General features: G+C 36.0%; 1 protein-coding gene across 2 annotated transcripts; it reads left to right on the forward strand.

Moving 5' to 3' along the window:
* Positions 1-2,908: 2,908 nt before the first annotated feature.
* Positions 2,909-16,636, forward strand: LOC110681257 (serine protease inhibitor 77Ba-like). 2 transcript variants are annotated; one of them, XM_021857028.1, is made up of 6 exons: positions 2,909-3,369; positions 3,609-3,784; positions 3,847-4,046; positions 15,511-15,802; positions 15,871-16,236; positions 16,301-16,636. In XM_021857028.1, exons 1-6 carry the CDS (start codon positions 3,300-3,302, stop codon positions 16,565-16,567), a joined length of 1,371 nt encoding a protein of 456 aa, XP_021712720.1. In that variant the 5' UTR covers positions 2,909-3,299; the 3' UTR covers positions 16,568-16,636. The 2 variants fall into 2 exon arrangements, with proteins under 2 accessions (XP_021712720.1, XP_021712721.1); XM_021857029.1 differs by having other exon boundaries at positions 2,910-3,363; positions 16,301-16,627.
* The last annotated feature ends 3,080 nt before the right edge of the window (positions 16,637-19,716 follow it).

Below are 19,716 nucleotides of genomic sequence, written 5' to 3' on the forward strand. Positions count from 1 at the left end.
AGGGGCAGCGGAGAATGTCCCGAAGCGTGTTTTATTCAAGCGCAAAAATCGCGCAGGCGAAAGTTCCAATGAAACTAACCTCACATATCCTGGTTTTCCAACCTCAAACTAGTGCTCCTACCAGCCGGATCTCAATTTTTATGAAAGTAGTGCAATAATACAAAAAACAAACATATGTAGAACATAAAGAATGGATATTCCTACCTTTTCCGCCTAACTGTTTCACTGTGAACCGTCTTATATCAGGAAAATAAAACATTTTTCCCCACAGCGGCATGTGATGGATGCGTGAAAAATCAAATCTCTCATCATCTGACTAGTTGCGCTACCAAAGTATAGATGGCTAACAGTATGTTGCGTTTCGCGATTGGGAGCGTATTACACTTTTTCTCGAAATAGTTATGTTGTAGACGATCAGAGAGCATTGAAAAACATGATAAATTTTTTTTCCTTCCAAAATGTATAGATCCGGTTAGTGCTCATGTACGATTTGTGGGATAAAATTGGAAAATTGGTATTTGGCTACATAGGTTATAAACATCCGGATTCTTTGTTTGTGACTAAATTTGTTGTGAAATCATGCGTTTCGCAAGAATAAAGGGTCAACATGATTATGCCAATGGAAAATAGTTTAATAATTAATTGATTATGAGCTAATTTTTGGGTCGAAAAAATTGAATTTTGGACGTAAACAAACATTTTCAATGACATTTCTTTCCTTCTTACCTAGCGACCTCTATGCTGGTGGCGCATTAAATTTGCCTATTAAGGAAAATGTTTTCCAAAGATGAATTCATACTAAATCGAAGCGAACGAGCATTTTTTCTGCCATAATATTTGAATTTTAGCACCTGTGGGAGCTTATGAATGCTGACGGCACTTCTTACAGAAAACGACCATATAATGATACTTGTGTGGTACCAACTGAACATTTGTCAAATACACCGTTATTTAGCGGTTGAATGTTGTGCTTAACATTACAAATGGTAGAATAGTATAACATAGGAAAAATATGTTTTACGTCAACATTTATGTTTTGATCGAGTCATCCGCTGTTGAACGCCAAAGTGATCCGTCACTGTGGGTGATCCGTAACTGTGTGGGCATGGTACATAACTTTTTGTGTTTAGTTCATCTTCCGTGGTGCTTTCTTTGCTTCAGGATTTCGTTTTTACTACCACTGAAAAAGAGCCATCTATTGCCTTTTCAGTTTTGAATATCGCCCTATTATGGACTATCGAATATTTGCACGAAATGAACTCAAACGTCATCCAGAGCGAATGATAATGCAACGCTAAGATGTAATGAAGTGATTGCTCATAAAGTTTTCCAAAAGTTTTGTGTTAAATACATGTAAAATCAATTTATGGCAATGGGTTCATGGGAGCAAATTACCTTTCGAAAAGGAGTCTAAATGTAGTGAAAACGCAAATTATGATACAAAACAGCATTAATGAACTCACATTACCTTTTCAGCGCCTAATTTTAACGAAAAAAGAGGGAAAATTCAAAAATCGAGTGCCACTGAAAACCCCCCTCTTCCTTGAAATTAACATATTCCGCTTGCGAACGTTTTCGAACGTGTGATTGATAAATCTTAGCAATAGGGTAACGACTGTTTATTTTGTTCTTAAACGCTAACAGTTGGCGCCAGCGGCAAAAAGTACAGGCAACAACCTTCCGAACATTTAGTTTCTTTAACCGACCGCCGAGCGGCGACACTGATGTTTGTATTCCGCTCACTGATCGCGCTACGCTGGATTCTCAAATTTCTCAAACTTTCAACACAAGCGCATGGAAGAATGGTACTCGGAGAACTGTCAAAACGTATGGAATATAATAAAAATTGTAAATTGCTTGCAATTAGGAAAGAGAATAAAAAAAGTAGTGATTAGAAATCAAGTGTAAAGTGAATACATAACATTTTGTGTTTAGGTCATCTTCCGCGGTGCTTTCTTTGCTTCAGGATTTCGTTTTTACTACCATTGAAAAAGAGCCATCTATTGCCTTTTCAGTTTTGAATATCACCCTATTGAGTACAAAACATGAAGATCATGCCTTACCGAACCTTCCCGTCGTGGAAGTCACCCGTAAAATAGCTTCACTTCTTCTATTTCACTGATCAAAAATTGTAAACAATCTGCCTCCAGAGTATCGCCATAATTGGGTTCTCATACACTCCTTGTTCCAGTTACATTTATTCATTTGTTCTCATTAGACAACATAGGTTGAAGCAGTTTTTCCGGATAAAAACATACATTTCGTAAGTGGTGTCCTTTAGCAAACTGCTAAGAAGGTGACATATGTGTGAGGCAAAATTTTCAGATGTTCATTTTTCGAAGCTTATTGCACGAATGTTCTTATAAAGCTTTAGTTACCATCAAAAATAAATAGGTTTATCATTCCTGTGAATATAAGCCGTTATATTCTAGTGCAACAATAAGAAAAATCTCTTTTTGTTCCCACTATTGCCATAATTGGTGCTATAGCCATAATTGGTACTTCTACCCTATTATCAAACTCATTGGGTTAAACAAATCTGGGAAAATCTTGGTAGCTTTTTACTACCCAAGTAGCGACTACGACTGTTGGAGAGACCCAGATGTTCGTGAAAAACCATTAAACATTTGAAAATGAAGTGGCAATCTAACACAACTATGTTCAGTAAGAGTTCTATTCTGCTCTATCCTTCTAAGTCATCATGCTCTTGATTTAAAAATATTGGGTTCTTCATTGCGTCTGGCAAAAATATCAAAAATGCACGTTAGCGCATACATCGAGGAATTGCTGTATTATAAACGATCGGCTTAACAAACCTGGGAAAATCTCTCGCGATTACCTACAGTTTTACTCACTACCTAAACAGCGACTTCGACTGCTGTTGGAGAGACCCGGCTGATCGTCAAAAATCACCCGTTTAGTAACGATCGTGCTCTCTTCTAGTTCGTACGTTTCCAGTTTCCGTTCCAGTGCCGTTTGTCTATACGCGATACCGTGTCGATCGTGTACCTACTACCGCTGACTCGCGTTGATAACCGGTATAAGTACAAACAAACGATCATCTCTCATTGCGACGCGCTCACACAGGATAACAGCGATCCAGACGTAAATCCCCGTTTGAGTCATTGATTGGTAATACTGCTTGTCTACCCAGTGGTTTAGCCGTATAGTATTGGTGCCATCAAATTAATTGTAACGGCTGTGCGGGTAGGGTGTAGAAGATCGTCGTCGCCGTCATTTCGCGTACGATTCCGGAAGATCATAGTTTACAACCGAAATCAGCGATCATCGTTCTCTTCATGCGCATCTTCGCGTTCCTGCAACGTATGATCAAGAAGACGGCGATGGCGGCGTCTACTAGCGGTAAGGGTGCGTCGTCGTTTGTGATCATTCTGGAACTGGTTCACGACCTTGACTTCTTGTGTTCCTCCCATTCTTCGGTGTGATCGTCGCAAGATGCTTCGCATATGAAAAAGTTATGACGTAAGCGAAGTGAAGAGGTTTTAAGAAGACTACAGGAGGAGAACCGGTTACCAATGTTATCCAAGGCGTCGAGTGTTGATTCAGACCATCTGGGGATAATACCGTTCAAACTGGTTTATTTGCAGGCAATGGAATGTTTGTTTGGAGCGCGGTGATTTTTGCATTGAATGCTATTGTTGCGGGTCAAGGTCCAAGCATAGATCAGTCAACGGTGAACAACCCAGTGCAGCAGCAAATGCCTAATGCCATAAATGAAAACTTCTACAAAGGCTCGCAAAATTTCTCTCTGAACTTTTTCAAGGTACAATAACAAACAGGCAAACAGGGAAGATCGTTCTAATGATCGATCGTATTCCATTTCAGCAAGTGAGTCTAACCGTGGACAATGATCGCAATGTGACGACAACCAACATCTTCGTTTCGCCGCTGTCCGTGTGGACTCTTCTGGCTTTGCTGAGCGAAGGCGCCGAAGGAGAAACGCTCAGAGAGATTCTCGAAGTGATGAGTGTGCAGGATCAGAATCTGATCAAACATCACTTCAAAAGTTTCCAGGAAACTATCAAGTAAGTTGAAACATAATTATATTATGTTTTGGCTCAGTTTCAAACTAAGAAGAATAATGCTGGAAACGTTTGTGGATGAAATGAGGAATAACTGATAGAGTTGACAGGTTCGGGACCAGTTGAGCACATTGCTTCTTAATCAACATTTTACCCTTTTCACCAGGTATAGAATACTCTAAGACCATAAAAAGATTACACGCATGGTTCACAAAGATTCCCATGAACCCCTACACAATCTAGGCATCTCCCTTTGATTACTTTCTCTTTAATCAATGAAATAAAGACATTGTTTTTCGATCAATAGTGAAAATCTTCTCAAAAGCTTTAGTATTGCACTGTCATAACTGAAAGAGAGCGAGAGAGGAGATAATATCTCATTGTTACATAGGTCCTTCGGTAAAGTTAAATGAGAATTCTACACTCAGATTAATTTAACTTTTTCAATAGTAAAATTAAACTGATAAACAATCAATTTACTATTGAATATCGATTTTTTTTTTATACCTGTTGCTAACAATTATACTAATTTATTTGCACAAGATTTTTTTTATGAAAACGCTTTTTTCGTAAAGAAACAGTTTATTAGAGTCGTAGGGAAGATACGGTTCAGAAGGAACTTCAAGCAGTGTAAGGAAGGGCCAGATGGGAAAGGATCCCCATAACTTGCCTAGATTCTTCCACATTTTTTAGTACTACAGTTAACTCTCCTTACTCGATATTCTGTATCTCAATATTCCCCCAACTCGATGGAATGCGCGATCCCTTCAATCTAGCATGCTTTGGTACCTCTGTAAGTCGATACCTCTCTAACTCGATGCAAGCTGTTTCAGTTTCCCAAGTGAGTTTACCTCTCTAACTCGATATTTTCAAGAGAAGTTTCAAATGTCCAACAAATGATAATCAATTTCATGAATTTGAATATTATGATTGAATTGATAGTTAAATCATGGTTTACTGTCCATTTCTAGGTGATAAAATTTTCATTTTTTGCAGATCGGTAAAAATGTGTCACATAGGTAAATGTGGCAATTTTCTTTTTTTTTTTGTCGGTAGCGATAGGGGTAGTACTGGCTCCTTCCCAGCATTTGCTTTTATAAACCTCTATTACGTTCATCACACAGACGTCACTGTGTACCCTAGCAGCAATCAGCCCTTACCGTAGTTTTGCAGTCTAGTAGTTCAGACTACTATCAACTATGATAAGGCCTGAAATGCTACTAGAGTGGTTAAAAAGAAGAACGAAATAGTTTTATTAAAAAGTCTTCAATCTCCATTTCATTTCATCACTCACTATCGACACTATCACGTATGCCACCGAATATAACTCATCAACTTTCGTGAAACACTTCAGATATAGTATCCATTAGGTATATCACTTTTCACTATCACAACTACAAATTTTCATTAAAATTACATCACACCATTTTCATATAAATTCATTGTAATTATCATTTACCATCTGTTATCGTTACTAAGTAATTAAAAGATATTCAGTTTAGTTTTTTTTTTTATTATTAGTGTTGCTGTAGAATTACTACATTACTATTCAAACTACGATCAAGAAAGTTACAGTAAAAAAAAATCACTTCGATCCATCCTTCTGCACACGCTGTCATAATAAACACTTTTATCATGCATGTGTGAAGAACTAGGCCATAGTGTTTATCTTCAGAGAAATAATTGCAAATTGTATTATGGCCATTGTTAAACTAGTAGGGTTCATATAATTATTATTTGTATATTTAACAAAACTATCACAATCACTTCCAATGCCATTTTCATATTTTCATCACGATGCATTTTTTCTGTTGAATTCAAAGCAACTCAGTAATATTTGAATTCCATATTATATACAGTTAGTTACCCTGTTGCTATGATCATTATATATAACAACTGCATAGCAACCATAGTAGTATAAATATCACCCTGTCGCCAGTACCAGAAATCAGTTTCAAATAAACCACCAGTTTGTTAGTGTTACCACGTGTTTCTCTTTATTTTCAAACATCATTATTAGCACCCTCACAATTATCAATTTTATAACGACGAGTGTAACGCAGAGTTTCACCAAACACACATTCTTATGTTGCATTATAAAACGATTGAGCACATGTTGGCTTCGAAACTTAACCACCATTACTGATTTGTACAAAGGATTGTACAGCTCGTGTAAACGAACTGAACCATCAACAACCAGCACTGGTTTATAAGTAACTAATGAGCCCTGGCGGTCCCTCCGTTCGAAGAGGACCTGATAATATGCCGAAACATATTGACAGATCCTCCGCCTGAATGCAGCCGTTTCATGATAAATCATGAACCGTTAGAGGTGTGCCAAAGTATTGGTAACGTGATATGTTTCACAGACGGGTATTATTATGGTGTACCTTCTACTTTGACACCGTCAAACCCTATGCTCTTGGCCAGGGACGTAGGTAAATGTGGTAGAATTATATTGAATTTTCGTTAAAATTACTATTTTGAATGTATTTTATAAAAACAATGAAAAGTTTAAAATTTGAAAAAAAATATGTGTTCTGTATCTCGATACCTCCCTAACTCAATGGTCCCTTCAATATCGATTAAGGAGAGTTGACTGTATACCATTTAATTCCATCAGAGTTTGTATCTTTTGACAGATACGATACGCGTATTTCGACCTCAACTGTAAGGTCGTCTTCAGTGTCGTAATAAGGTGACGTAACTTTTTCAGTTCTGGAACTAAGCGATTTTACATTAAATTTTGTTAAGAGAGAAACATAAGGAAAAAACTAATAAAACAAATATGTTTGTCATCATTCATCGAGCCAAAAAATCTAAACTGCGCTTCAAAATTACACTGACACTATCAATTTTTTTTTCAAATTCTGTCACCCCTTGGCTTAAACTCAATGTTTTGGGTATATTTTGTTTTCCGTGTCCCTTCCGAAATGTCAGATAGGAACAACCCCTGTGGTGTTTTTGTCGACTAAGCGAACGTCAAACATGATCTTAAGTGTCAAGGTTCATTTATGGACCCAATTTTCAAATTGAAGTTTAAATATGATGTAGCCGTTATTTGAGCGGGAAAAAATGTTACTGCAGTAACATGTTTTTTCGTGTTATTAAATGAAAACAAGATTTCATTAAACATTTTAGGACCCTATTCTCCAAAAATTCTAAAGACGCGTCATTAAATTCCTTGAAAAATAAAAGCTTCGGGAATCCAGAAAATCTTTGGAAAACAGAAATTTTAGGAATTGGGTTCGAAGGAATCTGATCGAAAACATTTTGTTAGATTACTTGGAGATATTTACAGAAAAATTCTTACAGGAGTTCTTCTGAGGATTGCTGGAGGCACGAAAAAATCAAGAGAAACATTAGATAACTTGTTATTACAGCATTATTCAATTTTTGAATGCATTATGAATATTTCGATAAATTCCTCGATGAGAAAACCTAGGCAAAATTTATATCGCAATACTAAAATTTTAACTAAAATAAATTACATGTAGCTAAAATCTATTGAAGTATTCTTAAAAATATCCCTAGAAATTTAAAATGCTAGGATCCACCACATTGAAATACCAAGTTCCGCACTGAAATTCTGCGATCCACATAATTCATTAAAACCCCAAGATCCGCACTTAAATCCTACAATCTCAATATTCACATGGAAATCAAAGGATCCACACTGAATGCTACAATCCTAGAATCCACACTGCAATCAAAGGATCTACACTGAAATACCAGGATCAACACTGGAGACCCAGCGACCCACACAATCCCAGGGTACATAATGAAATCCTACGATCTGCTCTGGAATCCCAGGATCCATTCTGAAATCTGCCTGGTTCCATTCTACAATCCTGGACCAACATTTGAAAAAGGCTAAAGCGACAGCGACTGGCAAAGTCATTGTTTACCGATACAGTCAACTTTTGTTCGTTGCACTCAACCCGGTGCTTAGGCAGCCATGTTTCCGTGGTCAGCATCAAACTCAAGAGCAACAACGTACAATGGCCTAATCATATTAGGGAATTTTTCCTCCAATATTAAAATGTGTTTCTAGCTAATCACTTTAACCCAAATTGACTTGCTGTACTGCAATCCAATAGTTTGCAACCGTTTGTTTGTTCGAATAACTGTTGTTATGCGGGAAAAGAAATTTTTCGAAGAAAAAGATTTCGCCATCATCGATTATTATTCCTCAAACGGTTATTTGTTTACAAACATTGAGCTGTCAGTGGGAAACATTTCCCATTAGGAACCAGAGATGTTTGCTCGTTATTTTTCAATGGGGTTGTATGGGCGGTGTCAGGAGGCTGGTTGCACTAAACCCGTGGCCCACCTAGTGAAAGACTTTCACTAATCGGGCTAATTTTTGAGCTGTCAAGAACCGATTACAATAGAAATTCAGGGCTACCAACAATCACAAATTGCGGTTTATGTCAGAAAGTGACGCTTGCCTTCGTTTTAGGTGGGCCATAGCCCACTTAACGGGAGCCCAATTAAAACGAAGTGCAATTAAACGTAGTGCAACGAACAAAATTCGACTGTATCGATGTTTCCCGTTTCTAATGTTTGCCCAGAATCGTTCGAGAATCTCTTATTTGGAAACCACGCTTATTGTGACATAAGACGAGCATGGTGATGCCGACAAGAGCTACTCACAAAACAGCCCAAAATGTTAAAATAATTTATGCTTATTTATGCTTTATTACCCGGGTAGAGGAGAATTGCAAAAGAATAAAAAAACTTACCATTAAATAGAATGTTTGAATAGCAAAATTTGTTCTTTGTTTGTTTGAAATAAGAGATAAAATAACAAAAATAATAACTAAGTTTATATGGCATAAAAACTAAATAATATCGTATTTTACCATTGTAAGAACAAAGTAATAGCAAACATATAAGCAACCGTGAATAACAAAATATGTTATTATTTAGATATTGATTACAAATAATAACTAAATAAGCTATTCACGAGAAGATCAAAAATAATGGTAATTTTAGTTCTTTGACTTTAATATCTAAATTTAGCATGATTGAAAAATAAACTTTTGCTTTCGTGCAAAAAAACATTTGCTTTTTAAATCTTCAATGAATATCATACGAATTGTAAAATGAGATATTATGACAAAATTGATGTTGGTTTGTTCTCATGAATTATTTAAATAAAGTTTTCAAATATCAAAATAATGACACATTTTACTGTGATGGCGATGTCTGTTTTAGATATGATTGCAAAAATTTGTTCTTATTTTACCATTATTTTATTATTCACCTCTACCCGGGTAGACTGCCCTTGAGCTCTTTCATAACTTTGCTGAGATATGCTGTGATATCATCCTTCCATTTTTTTTCCAAAAAAAATAACTGTATTCATAAAAGTAACAACTGGGCGTTTACTGGGTCAAACTAGCAACACCTCTAAAAATTATGAAAAAGTTTTGTAAATTCCGAAAATTTAAATTTCTTCGGAGCTGGACCATGAATGCTACCGAAAATTGGACTACAAAATTTTGGTAGCAATTTCCCTTGAAATTCTCTCAAAATTTTTCTCGCGCAGATATTTTTTGGTCAAAAATTGATTCTTGCCAAAATTTCAATACAATCATAATTTGTGAAATCTTCCAGAAACAAATAATCCAATCTGCATAAACGTCACTGAAAATTTTCCAACTCTCAATTATTAGTTACTGCTCGAAATATAGATCAAGGCTTTGTAGATGAAATAGTAGGTATTATAGTTTGATTTGGGCAGGTGAGTCAGGTCTGGACCCATTCCGCCTAAAATTTTTCAACTGTTCGTCATATTTATTTATGAAAAGGTTTTACATAAATTCTCGCATAATTTATGATCTCGCCCCTAAAAGCCATTGGTGGCCATTTTGATTGTTCGCATGGATTTACACGTTATTTTACAAAACTATGGTGAAGAAAGGATCATCCTGTATCTGCCATGGTGTTGATTTGGATGCTTATTCATTCATTTGTTCGGAAACAACGAGCTACACACGTGGTTATCGATGACTTTTAGAGTTTTATCCTAGATTAAGCTAGAGCGGCTGAGTACTTTTGCAACAGGAATAAAAAGCGACCAAACGGGAACCAAAAAGAGTCCATATAGGAACTATGAAAGCAAAAACAATCCCAACAGAAATCAGAAGATTGAAGTTTTCATAAAAATTATGAATTTTACGATTTTTATGGGGAATCTAAACATATGTTTTTTTCAGGAATTCCTGGATTTCGTCCATGATTTTCATTTGAGATACTTTGGAGATCTCGAGTAATTAATTTCCTTTCAGAATTGTTAATCAATTTGGTACTAAAATTTCAACCAAGAATTTCTCTAAGTACATCTTAAGAAATTATTTCAAGAATCCTAATATGATTTCTTCATAATGACAATCATACATTATTTTAGATATTTGAAATTGATATTATTTTTCATGGATGTCTCCTAGGAGTCGTCAAGAATATTTTTAAGACATTATTGGAGAAAAAAACAATCGGAAAGTATCGCTAAAACAGTCTCTTAGTAATTTCTGAGGAAACTTCTGATAAACTCTTGAGAAGATCTCTGGGGCCTTCCTTAGCTGAGTGGGTTAGAGTCGCGGCTACAAAGCAAAGCCATGCTGAAGGTGTCTGGGTCGATTCCGGACGGTCCAGGATCTTTTCGTAAAAGGAAATTTCCTTGACTTCCCTGGGCATATAGTATAATCGTATCTGCCACACGATATACGAATGCGAAAATGGCAACTTTGGCAATGAAAGCTCTCAGTTAACTAACTGTGGAAGTGCTCATAAGAACACTAAGCTGAGAAGCCGGCTCTGTTCCAGTGAGGACGTTAATGCCTAGAAGAGAAGATCTCTGAAAAATTAGTTGTGGATGTTTTTCTTGATGGATTGCTAAAGATTTTATTAAGAATAAAAATTATAACTTTTTTTGTCCATGATTTCTCCATCTTGACCCACTGTGCAAAAGACTTCGTTTTTTGTCTACTTCAACATATAAAAAAATTAACAAAAATCAAAATACGATTTTTGAGAAAAATTGATTTTTAAGCTTTATTTTCGATATATAAAACATTACAACATTTTTTTTACAGTGTATATTTTTTTCCAGATAGTCCCAAACAATAACCTAAAACTTTGCGGAAGACACCAAACTGATCGGACAAACCGTTTCTAAATTATATTATAATGACCGAAAATTGAAAATTATATCATAATTTTGTACAATCATCTCCCCCTTACTCGATATTCTGTATCTCGATATTTCCCCTAACTCGATGGACATGCGCGGTCCCTTCAATCTAGCATGCTTTGATACCTCTGTAACTCGATACCTCTCTAACTCGATGTTCCCTAACTCGATGATATCTGTTTCAAATTCCCAAGTGAGTTTACCTCTTCTAACTCGATATTTTCATGAAAAGTTCCCAAATGTCCTCCAAACGGTAATAAATTTCATGAATTTTATTATTATGATTAAATTTGATAGTAAAATTAAGGTTTACAGCCAATTTCTGGGTGCTAAAATTTTTAATTTTTGCAGATTGGTAAAAAAAGTGGTACATAGGTAAATGAGGTAAATCTGTTTGTTATTCAAGTAAAAAATAACTATTCAGAATGTATTTTGTCAAAATAATAAAAAAATGAAATTATGAAAAATAGTGTTCTGTATCTCGATACCTCCCTAACTCGATGGTCCCTTCAATATCGAGTAAGGGAGAGTTAACTGTACAGTGATACTCCATGAGTCGATGTTCCATGACTCGATATCGACTCATGGAACCATACTAAAAACAAAATTTCATGGTTACTATGATGGTCCCTAGAAGCAGCTTTTCCAAAGGATTGCTGTTCCATGGCTCGATATTTTCCATGAGTCGATGGTTCTTCAATATCGACTCATGGAGGTTTCACTGTATTAAAATCACTGTATCTTTAAAACGGTAAAAGTTAGCCTGATTTTTCCGTATAGCTTTTTTGTTGTAAATTTTGCGTACTTTCATAAAATCGAGTTGAAAAATATTAAAAAAGTTTATTATGACCATTTTTCCAAAAATTCACCTTTTTTCAAAAATCATTAACTTTTTTGTCCATGATTTCTCCATTTTGACCCACTGTGCAAAAAGACTCAATTTTTTGTCTACTTTTAAAATATAAAAAAATAAAAAATCAAGAAAACGATTTTTGTAGAAAATGGATTTTTAAGCTTTATTTTCGAAATAAAAAAAATACAATTTTTTTTTACAGTGTATATTTTTTTCCCAGATAGTTCCAACAATAACCTAAAACTTTGCGGAAGACACCAAACCGATCAGACAAATAGTTTCTGAGTTTTAATTTTTTGAAAATTGTTAAGGCATTTTTTCCTTAGGCCCTTCTCAAAAGTAACGCTAGGGTAAAAATGGCGAACCGATGATGCAAATAGGCATTTTTGGGCATAAAGAAAGCATATGCCAAATTTCAGCCAAATCAAAAAATAACAAAAGTAAACCGACATTCGAATTCAAATGGAACCGCTCAACTGCGTACTGCGATCAAAGAAAAATGCTTTTCTTGAGCATTCCTTGCAAGAAATTTGCCACGCATCGAGATAGGCGATTACTTTTCTGTTGAAGTGCATATTTCGCTTTTAAGCTAAGTATGCTGTTTCGCTCAAGAAAAGTTAAAGAAATTCCTTGACTGAAAGGGTCAAGAATTTCCTACAGAGAGCCCCCTTTGAAATGACATTTCTTCTCAACTGCGTACTGCGATCAGACAAAAGTGATTTCTTGACCATTTCTTGGGAGAAATTTTCCACGCATCGAGATAGGCGATTCCTTTTCTTGTCAGTAGCAAACCGGCCTTTACTCAAAAATTAATCGAGATTGTTTGGAAGAACTGGAGGGGTTATTCGTAGACGAAATGTTGGAGAAATTTGGAGTCCAATACATTTCTAGAGGAGCCTAATAATGAATCACCTTGTTGAATTCATTGAGGTATTCTATAACATTCCCCAGAAAATCATTCCCCCGAAAACCGTTCCCCAGAATTCCGTTCTCCAGAATGAACCATTCCCCAGAAAGCTATATGTACATTCATTTTTTTTTTCATTTGCGTGTGTCACTGATGTGACAGGCTAAGGTCTGATGTGTCAACAAAACAATAGTTAGTCATGCTGTTACATTGAAAACGATTTATGAAAAAATGGGTCATTAATCTTTCAAAACCAAAGTTGCTCGTGAAAGCTTAAAATGTGCTGATTCGTACAGGCCGACTGCGATACAATTCGAATCGATCTATATCACATCAACCTCATGCTGTCTACTCCATCACCATAATTGCCACGTGATCACTTATTCTGCAGTGATTATGATCTAGAGTGCGATGTCGCATCACCGCTGTTGGTTGTCAAATCAAAGTGATATGATAGCTCACAAGTCATATTGATAGTTTTAGAGCATCAGCCATCAGCTGATATAATCTATATTAAGCAGCTCTACTCAAAACAGTAGTTCACAATTGAGAAATCACTATTATGTATTGTAGAGTAATCTGTACTTTTACTACCTATACTTATAATCAGAATTTCAAATATTCTGGAATAAAAATCATCAACAGAGCTCTTCGAACAACTTGTTCGAAGTTGGCTAAGATAGCTTTCAAAATCTTTAGTTCTTAGTTTCCTAGATCAACTCATTGCCTGGTTCCGTCAAATTATGGTATATTACAACTGCAGCATGAGAAAATAATTGAAAAATTTAAATTTTGACGAAAATGAGCGTTTGTATCAGATATGAGCTGAGATATGAGGGTATGGACAGGTATTTCCTGAATTTTTCTTTCAGGTTGTTTTCGGAAGCATTATACTACATAAGTAGTTCTGTTTTCAAAAAATATACCAATAAGAAGCGCGTCCATAAATGACTTAGCATTTTTTCACTGATTTTTTTTACACCCCAAACAAACCCAAACAAAAAAAAAATAAAAAAAAAAAACTTTTAGTCAATTTTTACCGACACGATTCAAAATGCTACGTCTACTAGTTGGGACCCCTCCCTCCCCCTCGTCACACATCGTCACACATTCGTGAAGTCCCCCCTCCCCCCTAAAATGCTACGTCATTTATGGACGACCCCTAATTAAAACTTTCAATTTTCCAGAAAATTTTTTGAAAATGTGCCTGAATTTGGGTCCAAGCGTTATTTCAGATTTTTTTTTCAAAAGATTTCTTATAAATATGCTCAGTTTGTTTTTTTTTCTAAGAATATACTCAGGAAATTTCTCCAAAATTTCTGAAGACGCTTTATTAAATTCTTCGAAAAAGAACTTCTGGAATCCAGAAAATCTTTGAAAAGCAAACATTTTAGTAATTATGTTTGAACGGAATTTTGATATGATATGATATGATAAAGTCATGCAAGGTGGTTAAACTTTGGAAATCAAATCCAATAGGCGAAGAAATTACAAAACTTCGGTTCGAATAAAGATCAATTGGGCGAATTAGGGGCATATGAGACGAGGCGCAAAAAAATCCAATAAGTAACGCGACTTTCATACGAATCCTCGAAAACATGCCACCGATCGATGGAACTGAAACATCCGCCGAACAATATAGTTAAGAGGTCGAGGCGACAAATTTTTGCTTGTCTAGTGTTAGTAGTGACCAACGCTTACAACATCTAGCCCAGGACGTTAGGTAACGATTTGTCGCTTCGATTGCGTTGTTTATATGGCCCTCTGTTAGTTTTCCAACTTCTATTCATTTCTCTCGTCGCTCGCTTGCCGATTCTATCCATCATATTCTTTCATTACTTTCCTTGCTTCCCTTCCACTTTGAGAAGTATTGCATTCACCGATAAAAGCCAATAAAAAGCTCATTATGATAATATAACTTATTATTAGCATTCAATTCCTGGAATGCATTAAGAATATTTCGATGAATACCTCGATAAGAAAACCTAGGCAAAATATCGCAATACTAAAATATTAACTAAAATAAATTACCTGTAGCGTATCGTCGTGAAGAATTAAATGAAGTATTCTAAGAAAAAAGAGAATACATTTGAAAAAAAAACATTCTATGTGATTACTGAAAAAAAAATCTATTGAAGTATTACTAAAATATTCCTAGGAATTTAAAATGCTTTTATTGAAATGATTGAAGACTGAAAAAAATCTCAAATTTTTTTAGAGAAACCTGTAGTTGTAATTAGTAAAATTCTTACAGGAATCTTTGACATTTTGAAAAATGTTCAGAGTATTACCTGTGAAAATTCCTGATGATTCTTTTCAAATCAGAATTCACTGCAAGGAGAAGGGAAATAGTGACTTTAAAGACCGTTTTGGTTAAAAAAGAGACCTACTATAAAAAATAGAAACTTTTCAGATATTAGTATTAAAATATACACCAAGTCTCTGGAAGTAAAACATCTAGTTAAGTAAATAGGGTCATACAGACTTATCTTTTCTATTATCGTTCCAGTGTCAAGGCCAACGGAGTGGAGATATCTTCCGCACAGTTCATGTTCACGGACAAGAACCATCCAGTGAGGCACGACTTCGAGCACATCGTTGATACCTACTATGGGGAGAATCTGTTCGAAGCTTTGGATTTCAGTTCCTCGAACGAATCGCTACGCGATAGCTACAACTACATCAACAAAGTCGTTTCCGATGCAACCAAAGGACAGATCAAGCGGGCAATCCATCCAACAAATCTTGACCAGGCTCGACTGCTGTTGCTTTCGGTATTGTTCTTCCAGGGAGAATGGACGGTAAGGCATCCTTGATCAACCCTGATCACCTCAACTATCTACATTTCAGTGAACTATCTACCTTTCAGTTCCCGTTCAATCGATCGCACACCAACGAAAGCACTCCTTTCTACGACGAAAACGAACGAATCGTGGCTTCCGTCCCGATGATGTTCCAGAAGGCCATTTTGCCGTTTGCTGCCTTCCGTGAGTTGGAAGCCCAAATCGTAGAACTTCCCTATGGAAGCGATCGTTTTATGAGTATGTTGGTGATTCTTCCGCGGAAAGGTGTGCCCCTTCATGAGGTTGTCCAGAGATTGGCCAACTTTAACATGGAAATGATCTACAAAGAACTCAGACAGGTGGCAGAGGAGTACGAGGACGACGAGGTGGAAGTGTTTCTACCTCGGTTCCAAATTTCCTCTGATTACGTCCTGAAGTCGGTGCTGTTCAATGTGAGATCCTTGTCTTACCATCCCTAATAAGCTTGATTTGACATCACTTCCATTTTATTCGCAGATGGGAATGCGGGAAGCATTCCACACTGGCCTTGCGCAGTTCAACAAGATCGCCAGCGATATCGTCGTGAATGATATTTTCCAGAAGAACAAGATCGTCGTCAACGAGGAGGGAACGACCGCGTCTTCGGTGTCCGGTGCCGTTTTCGTGAACAAAGCCACCCCGCCGAGGTTCATCGCGAATCGGCCGTTTGCGTTCCTGATCGTCGACAAGCGCAACGATCTGATCCTTTTCATGGGTCAGGTGAAGGATCCGAGGACGCTTTGAGGGAGTTGATATTGATTGTATAATAAAGTTGCCACGATCTTAGCATTTTTCATCAAATGACAAATTAAATCGTACGTTCTTTTTATTTTTGACATAGGATAAAACAAGTGTGTCCCAAATATGCAACAATTGAAACAATGAAGTGTTTGTAGAGCTACTTTAGAGCTACAGAAGTGTCGAAAACGGTGTATACGGTAAACTATGCAAAACGATATCTCAGCTGATAACTGATTTAAGAAGACCGATTGAAATAGTATGCAACCATGGCTGAGAACCGTCCACAAAATTTGCCCATCTCCCACTTGTTCCATGTAAACTAGTTATCTCTGTGTAAATTCTTGAATGAATCACTGGAGAAATTCGTGAATTTATTCCCTCTGAGAGAGACTCTGCAGGAATCAATTCGGGATAACTGGAATTCATGATCGAATAACAAATCTTCTTGCACTTGAAATTAGAAAATTCTTGAAGTCCATAAGTTTTTTATATGTCTGAATCTTTGCTTCTCGGGGCTATGATAAACGTAAAGAATTGTATAACATTTCCCCCACGGCCACAAATAGGTACAAAGAAAGTTATAACCACATATCAGGTTAGACATTATCTCGTAGATTGGCTACACCTCGCCCGCATAATTCAATACCCGAGCAAAGTTTGAGATCAAATTGAAAACTGAATTTGATTTTGTGATAGCTAATTGAAAACTCGTTTTGATGACGTTTTTTTCTGCTGATATCAAAACGAGTAATCAATATGTTGCTATGTTGAAACAATGAAACAAAAATTTGATAACACAGTCTGATGATGGTTTGCTCTTAAAATACACGAATGAAAACGAGATTATTACCATTAAATTCTGCAGTAGGTTTGTTCTCCATCTAAAAGACCGATAACTAAACTTAGATAACATATGCAGTAATTGATTTGTTTTAAAATGGTTCTGGTGATAGCAGATCGGATTTCATTGTTTTTTCTAATGAATACACTATACTAGATCGTTGATTGAACTTAAAATTTTATTTTATTCAGTTGAACACGTTTCACAACTAAAATCCAATGGATTGTTTCTATCAGAGAAACTGTGCTAAAAGGTTAACTACAGTTAACTCTCGCTTACTCGATATTGAAGGGACCATCGAGTTAGGGAGGTATCGAGATACAGAACAGATATTTTTCAAATTTTAAACATTTAATTATTTTGACAAAACACGTTTGAAATAGTAATATAAATGTGAAATATAATACAATTTTACTACATTTACCTATGTGAAACTTTTTTAACGGTCGGCAAAAATTGAAAATTTTATCACCCAGGAATAGGCAGTAAACCTCAATTTTACTATCAATTTAGGCATAATATTCAAATTCTTGAATTTATTCAACATTTGGAGGTCATTTGGAACTTTTTGAAAATATCGAGTTAGAGAGGTAAATTCACTTGGGAAACTGGAACAGATAGCATCGAGTTAGGGAACATCGAGTTAGAGAGGTATTGACTTACAGAGGTATCAAAGCAAGCTAAATTGAAGGGACCGCGCATTCCATCGAGTTAGGGGAAATATCGAGATACAGAATATCGAGTAAGGGAGAGATGACTGTAGTATGCAACATTTTCAAATGTTCTGTTCAAGAACGCTGATAAAATAAAGTTGGTTTCGTACCTTGCAGCATTAGCTAAGAACATTGTTTAAAACAAATTCAATTTAAACCAAAAAAAAAAGATTATAAAAATGTCCTGGAATTACGAAAATGAATTCACGGTTAATTGTAACGGTTGCAGTTACTGATGACTTTCTGCATCAACCTATTGCATTTAGAAGCAATTTTCCGGGCCAGCAAACTCATATTTAACATTCAAAAATTTAATTTGCGATTAACAAAACAAACTAAAGTCAGTATGGAACCTCTGGATCGAACCAATGTTATCTTTAATTTTAGCCTGTTATTCGAGGGCCTGATCCTGCACTATTTTGCGGTGAAATAGTCGAGGAACCCGACCCAATTTTGGAGAAGACAGCTGAGTCTTCATCTAGCGAATCGGATTTCAACGGATTCGATGAAATTGAGTTAACTTACGATGAAAAAATAGAATTTTCTAATCGATTCTTTTCTACTGCGAGTCAAAGCCAATCAATTTCAATGGAGAACGCATGTATTTTACCAACTAACCAAGACGTGGTCAGTTATACAGATCAAACTATGCATGCCGTTTTTGAGAACAGTCAAGAAACCCTTGATGAAACATTATCAGATGATAATAGAGAATCAAGCTCAAACGTGGAATCTGATTTATCGGAAGAAAGTTGTTGTGAGGTATGCCCTATAATTGAGAATGAGTTTTTATACGTAATCTCATGCTCGTACAACAATTATGCAAACAATGCTTTCTATACCTTTCAGGATACATTTGACTACTACAACAAACCGCTGAAATTCAATACTGACATTCTAGTAAGCGATGTACTGAATATGATACTAAATTTCTACTTAAAATATCAGTTAACTCAGGAGGCTGTAGTACAATTACTTAAAATGGTTAATCTGATAGTTGGTGTTAAGAATTGTCCTGAAAGCTTTGAGACAGTGGAAAGGTTGTGAATGGAAATCAAATTCGTTATCCTGCCATAACTGTACAACGAAAGGACCATCATAAGACTAAACGTATAATGTTGGAGGTTCACGAAACAAAAAAAATCCAAAACTGGGAATAAAGAATTTGTCGGTATTTCTTGCTGTTCCTGATTTCGACATAGTATTAGGTAATTATAGTAGATTGGTTGTATTACAAATTATTAAAATGAAAAAAATAATTTCAGGCTTCCCTCCAGATTACATGCACAACGTCCTTTTGGGAGTGGTAAAAATGATGTGGGAACTTTTTACTGCTTCCTCAAATCACGACAAGCCGTTTTACGTAGGATTACAACTCAAAGAAATTGAGGAACGGTTGACCAATATTCGCCCTCCAAGTGGATTTTCACATTACCCTGGCTGGACATGAAAAAAAACAAAGCCGCGGGGGAAATATGATGTTCCACTATTTTTTCCCTTGTTTTTTTGAAATACTCCCAACAAAATTTCTTAATCATTTCATGCTACTATCTTCTTCTATCTTTGAGTTATTGGACACACATCTCACTGAAGAACAA

The sequence above is a fragment of the Aedes aegypti genome, unplaced genomic scaffold (genome assembly GCF_002204515.2).
Source record: "Aedes aegypti strain LVP_AGWG unplaced genomic scaffold, AaegL5.0 Primary Assembly AGWG_AaegL5_hic_scaff_622_PBJ_arrow, whole genome shotgun sequence".
NCBI classification, from domain to species: domain Eukaryota; kingdom Metazoa; phylum Arthropoda; class Insecta; order Diptera; family Culicidae; genus Aedes; species Aedes aegypti.

What these genes read in the sequence shown, in the direction of transcription:
- LOC110681257 (XM_021857028.1), top strand. Translation starts at nt 3,300, where the DNA reads ATGCGCATCTTCGCGTTCCTGCAACGTATGATCAAGAAGACGGCGATG. An exon ending in TCTTCCAGGGAGAATGGACG is followed by an intron (nt 15,803 to 15,870) that starts GTAAGGCATCCT and finishes TCTACCTTTCAG; the next exon opens with TTCCCGTTCAATCGATCGCA. An exon ending in TGAAGTCGGTGCTGTTCAAT is followed by an intron (nt 16,237 to 16,300) that starts GTGAGATCCTTG and finishes TTTTATTCGCAG; the next exon opens with ATGGGAATGCGGGAAGCATT.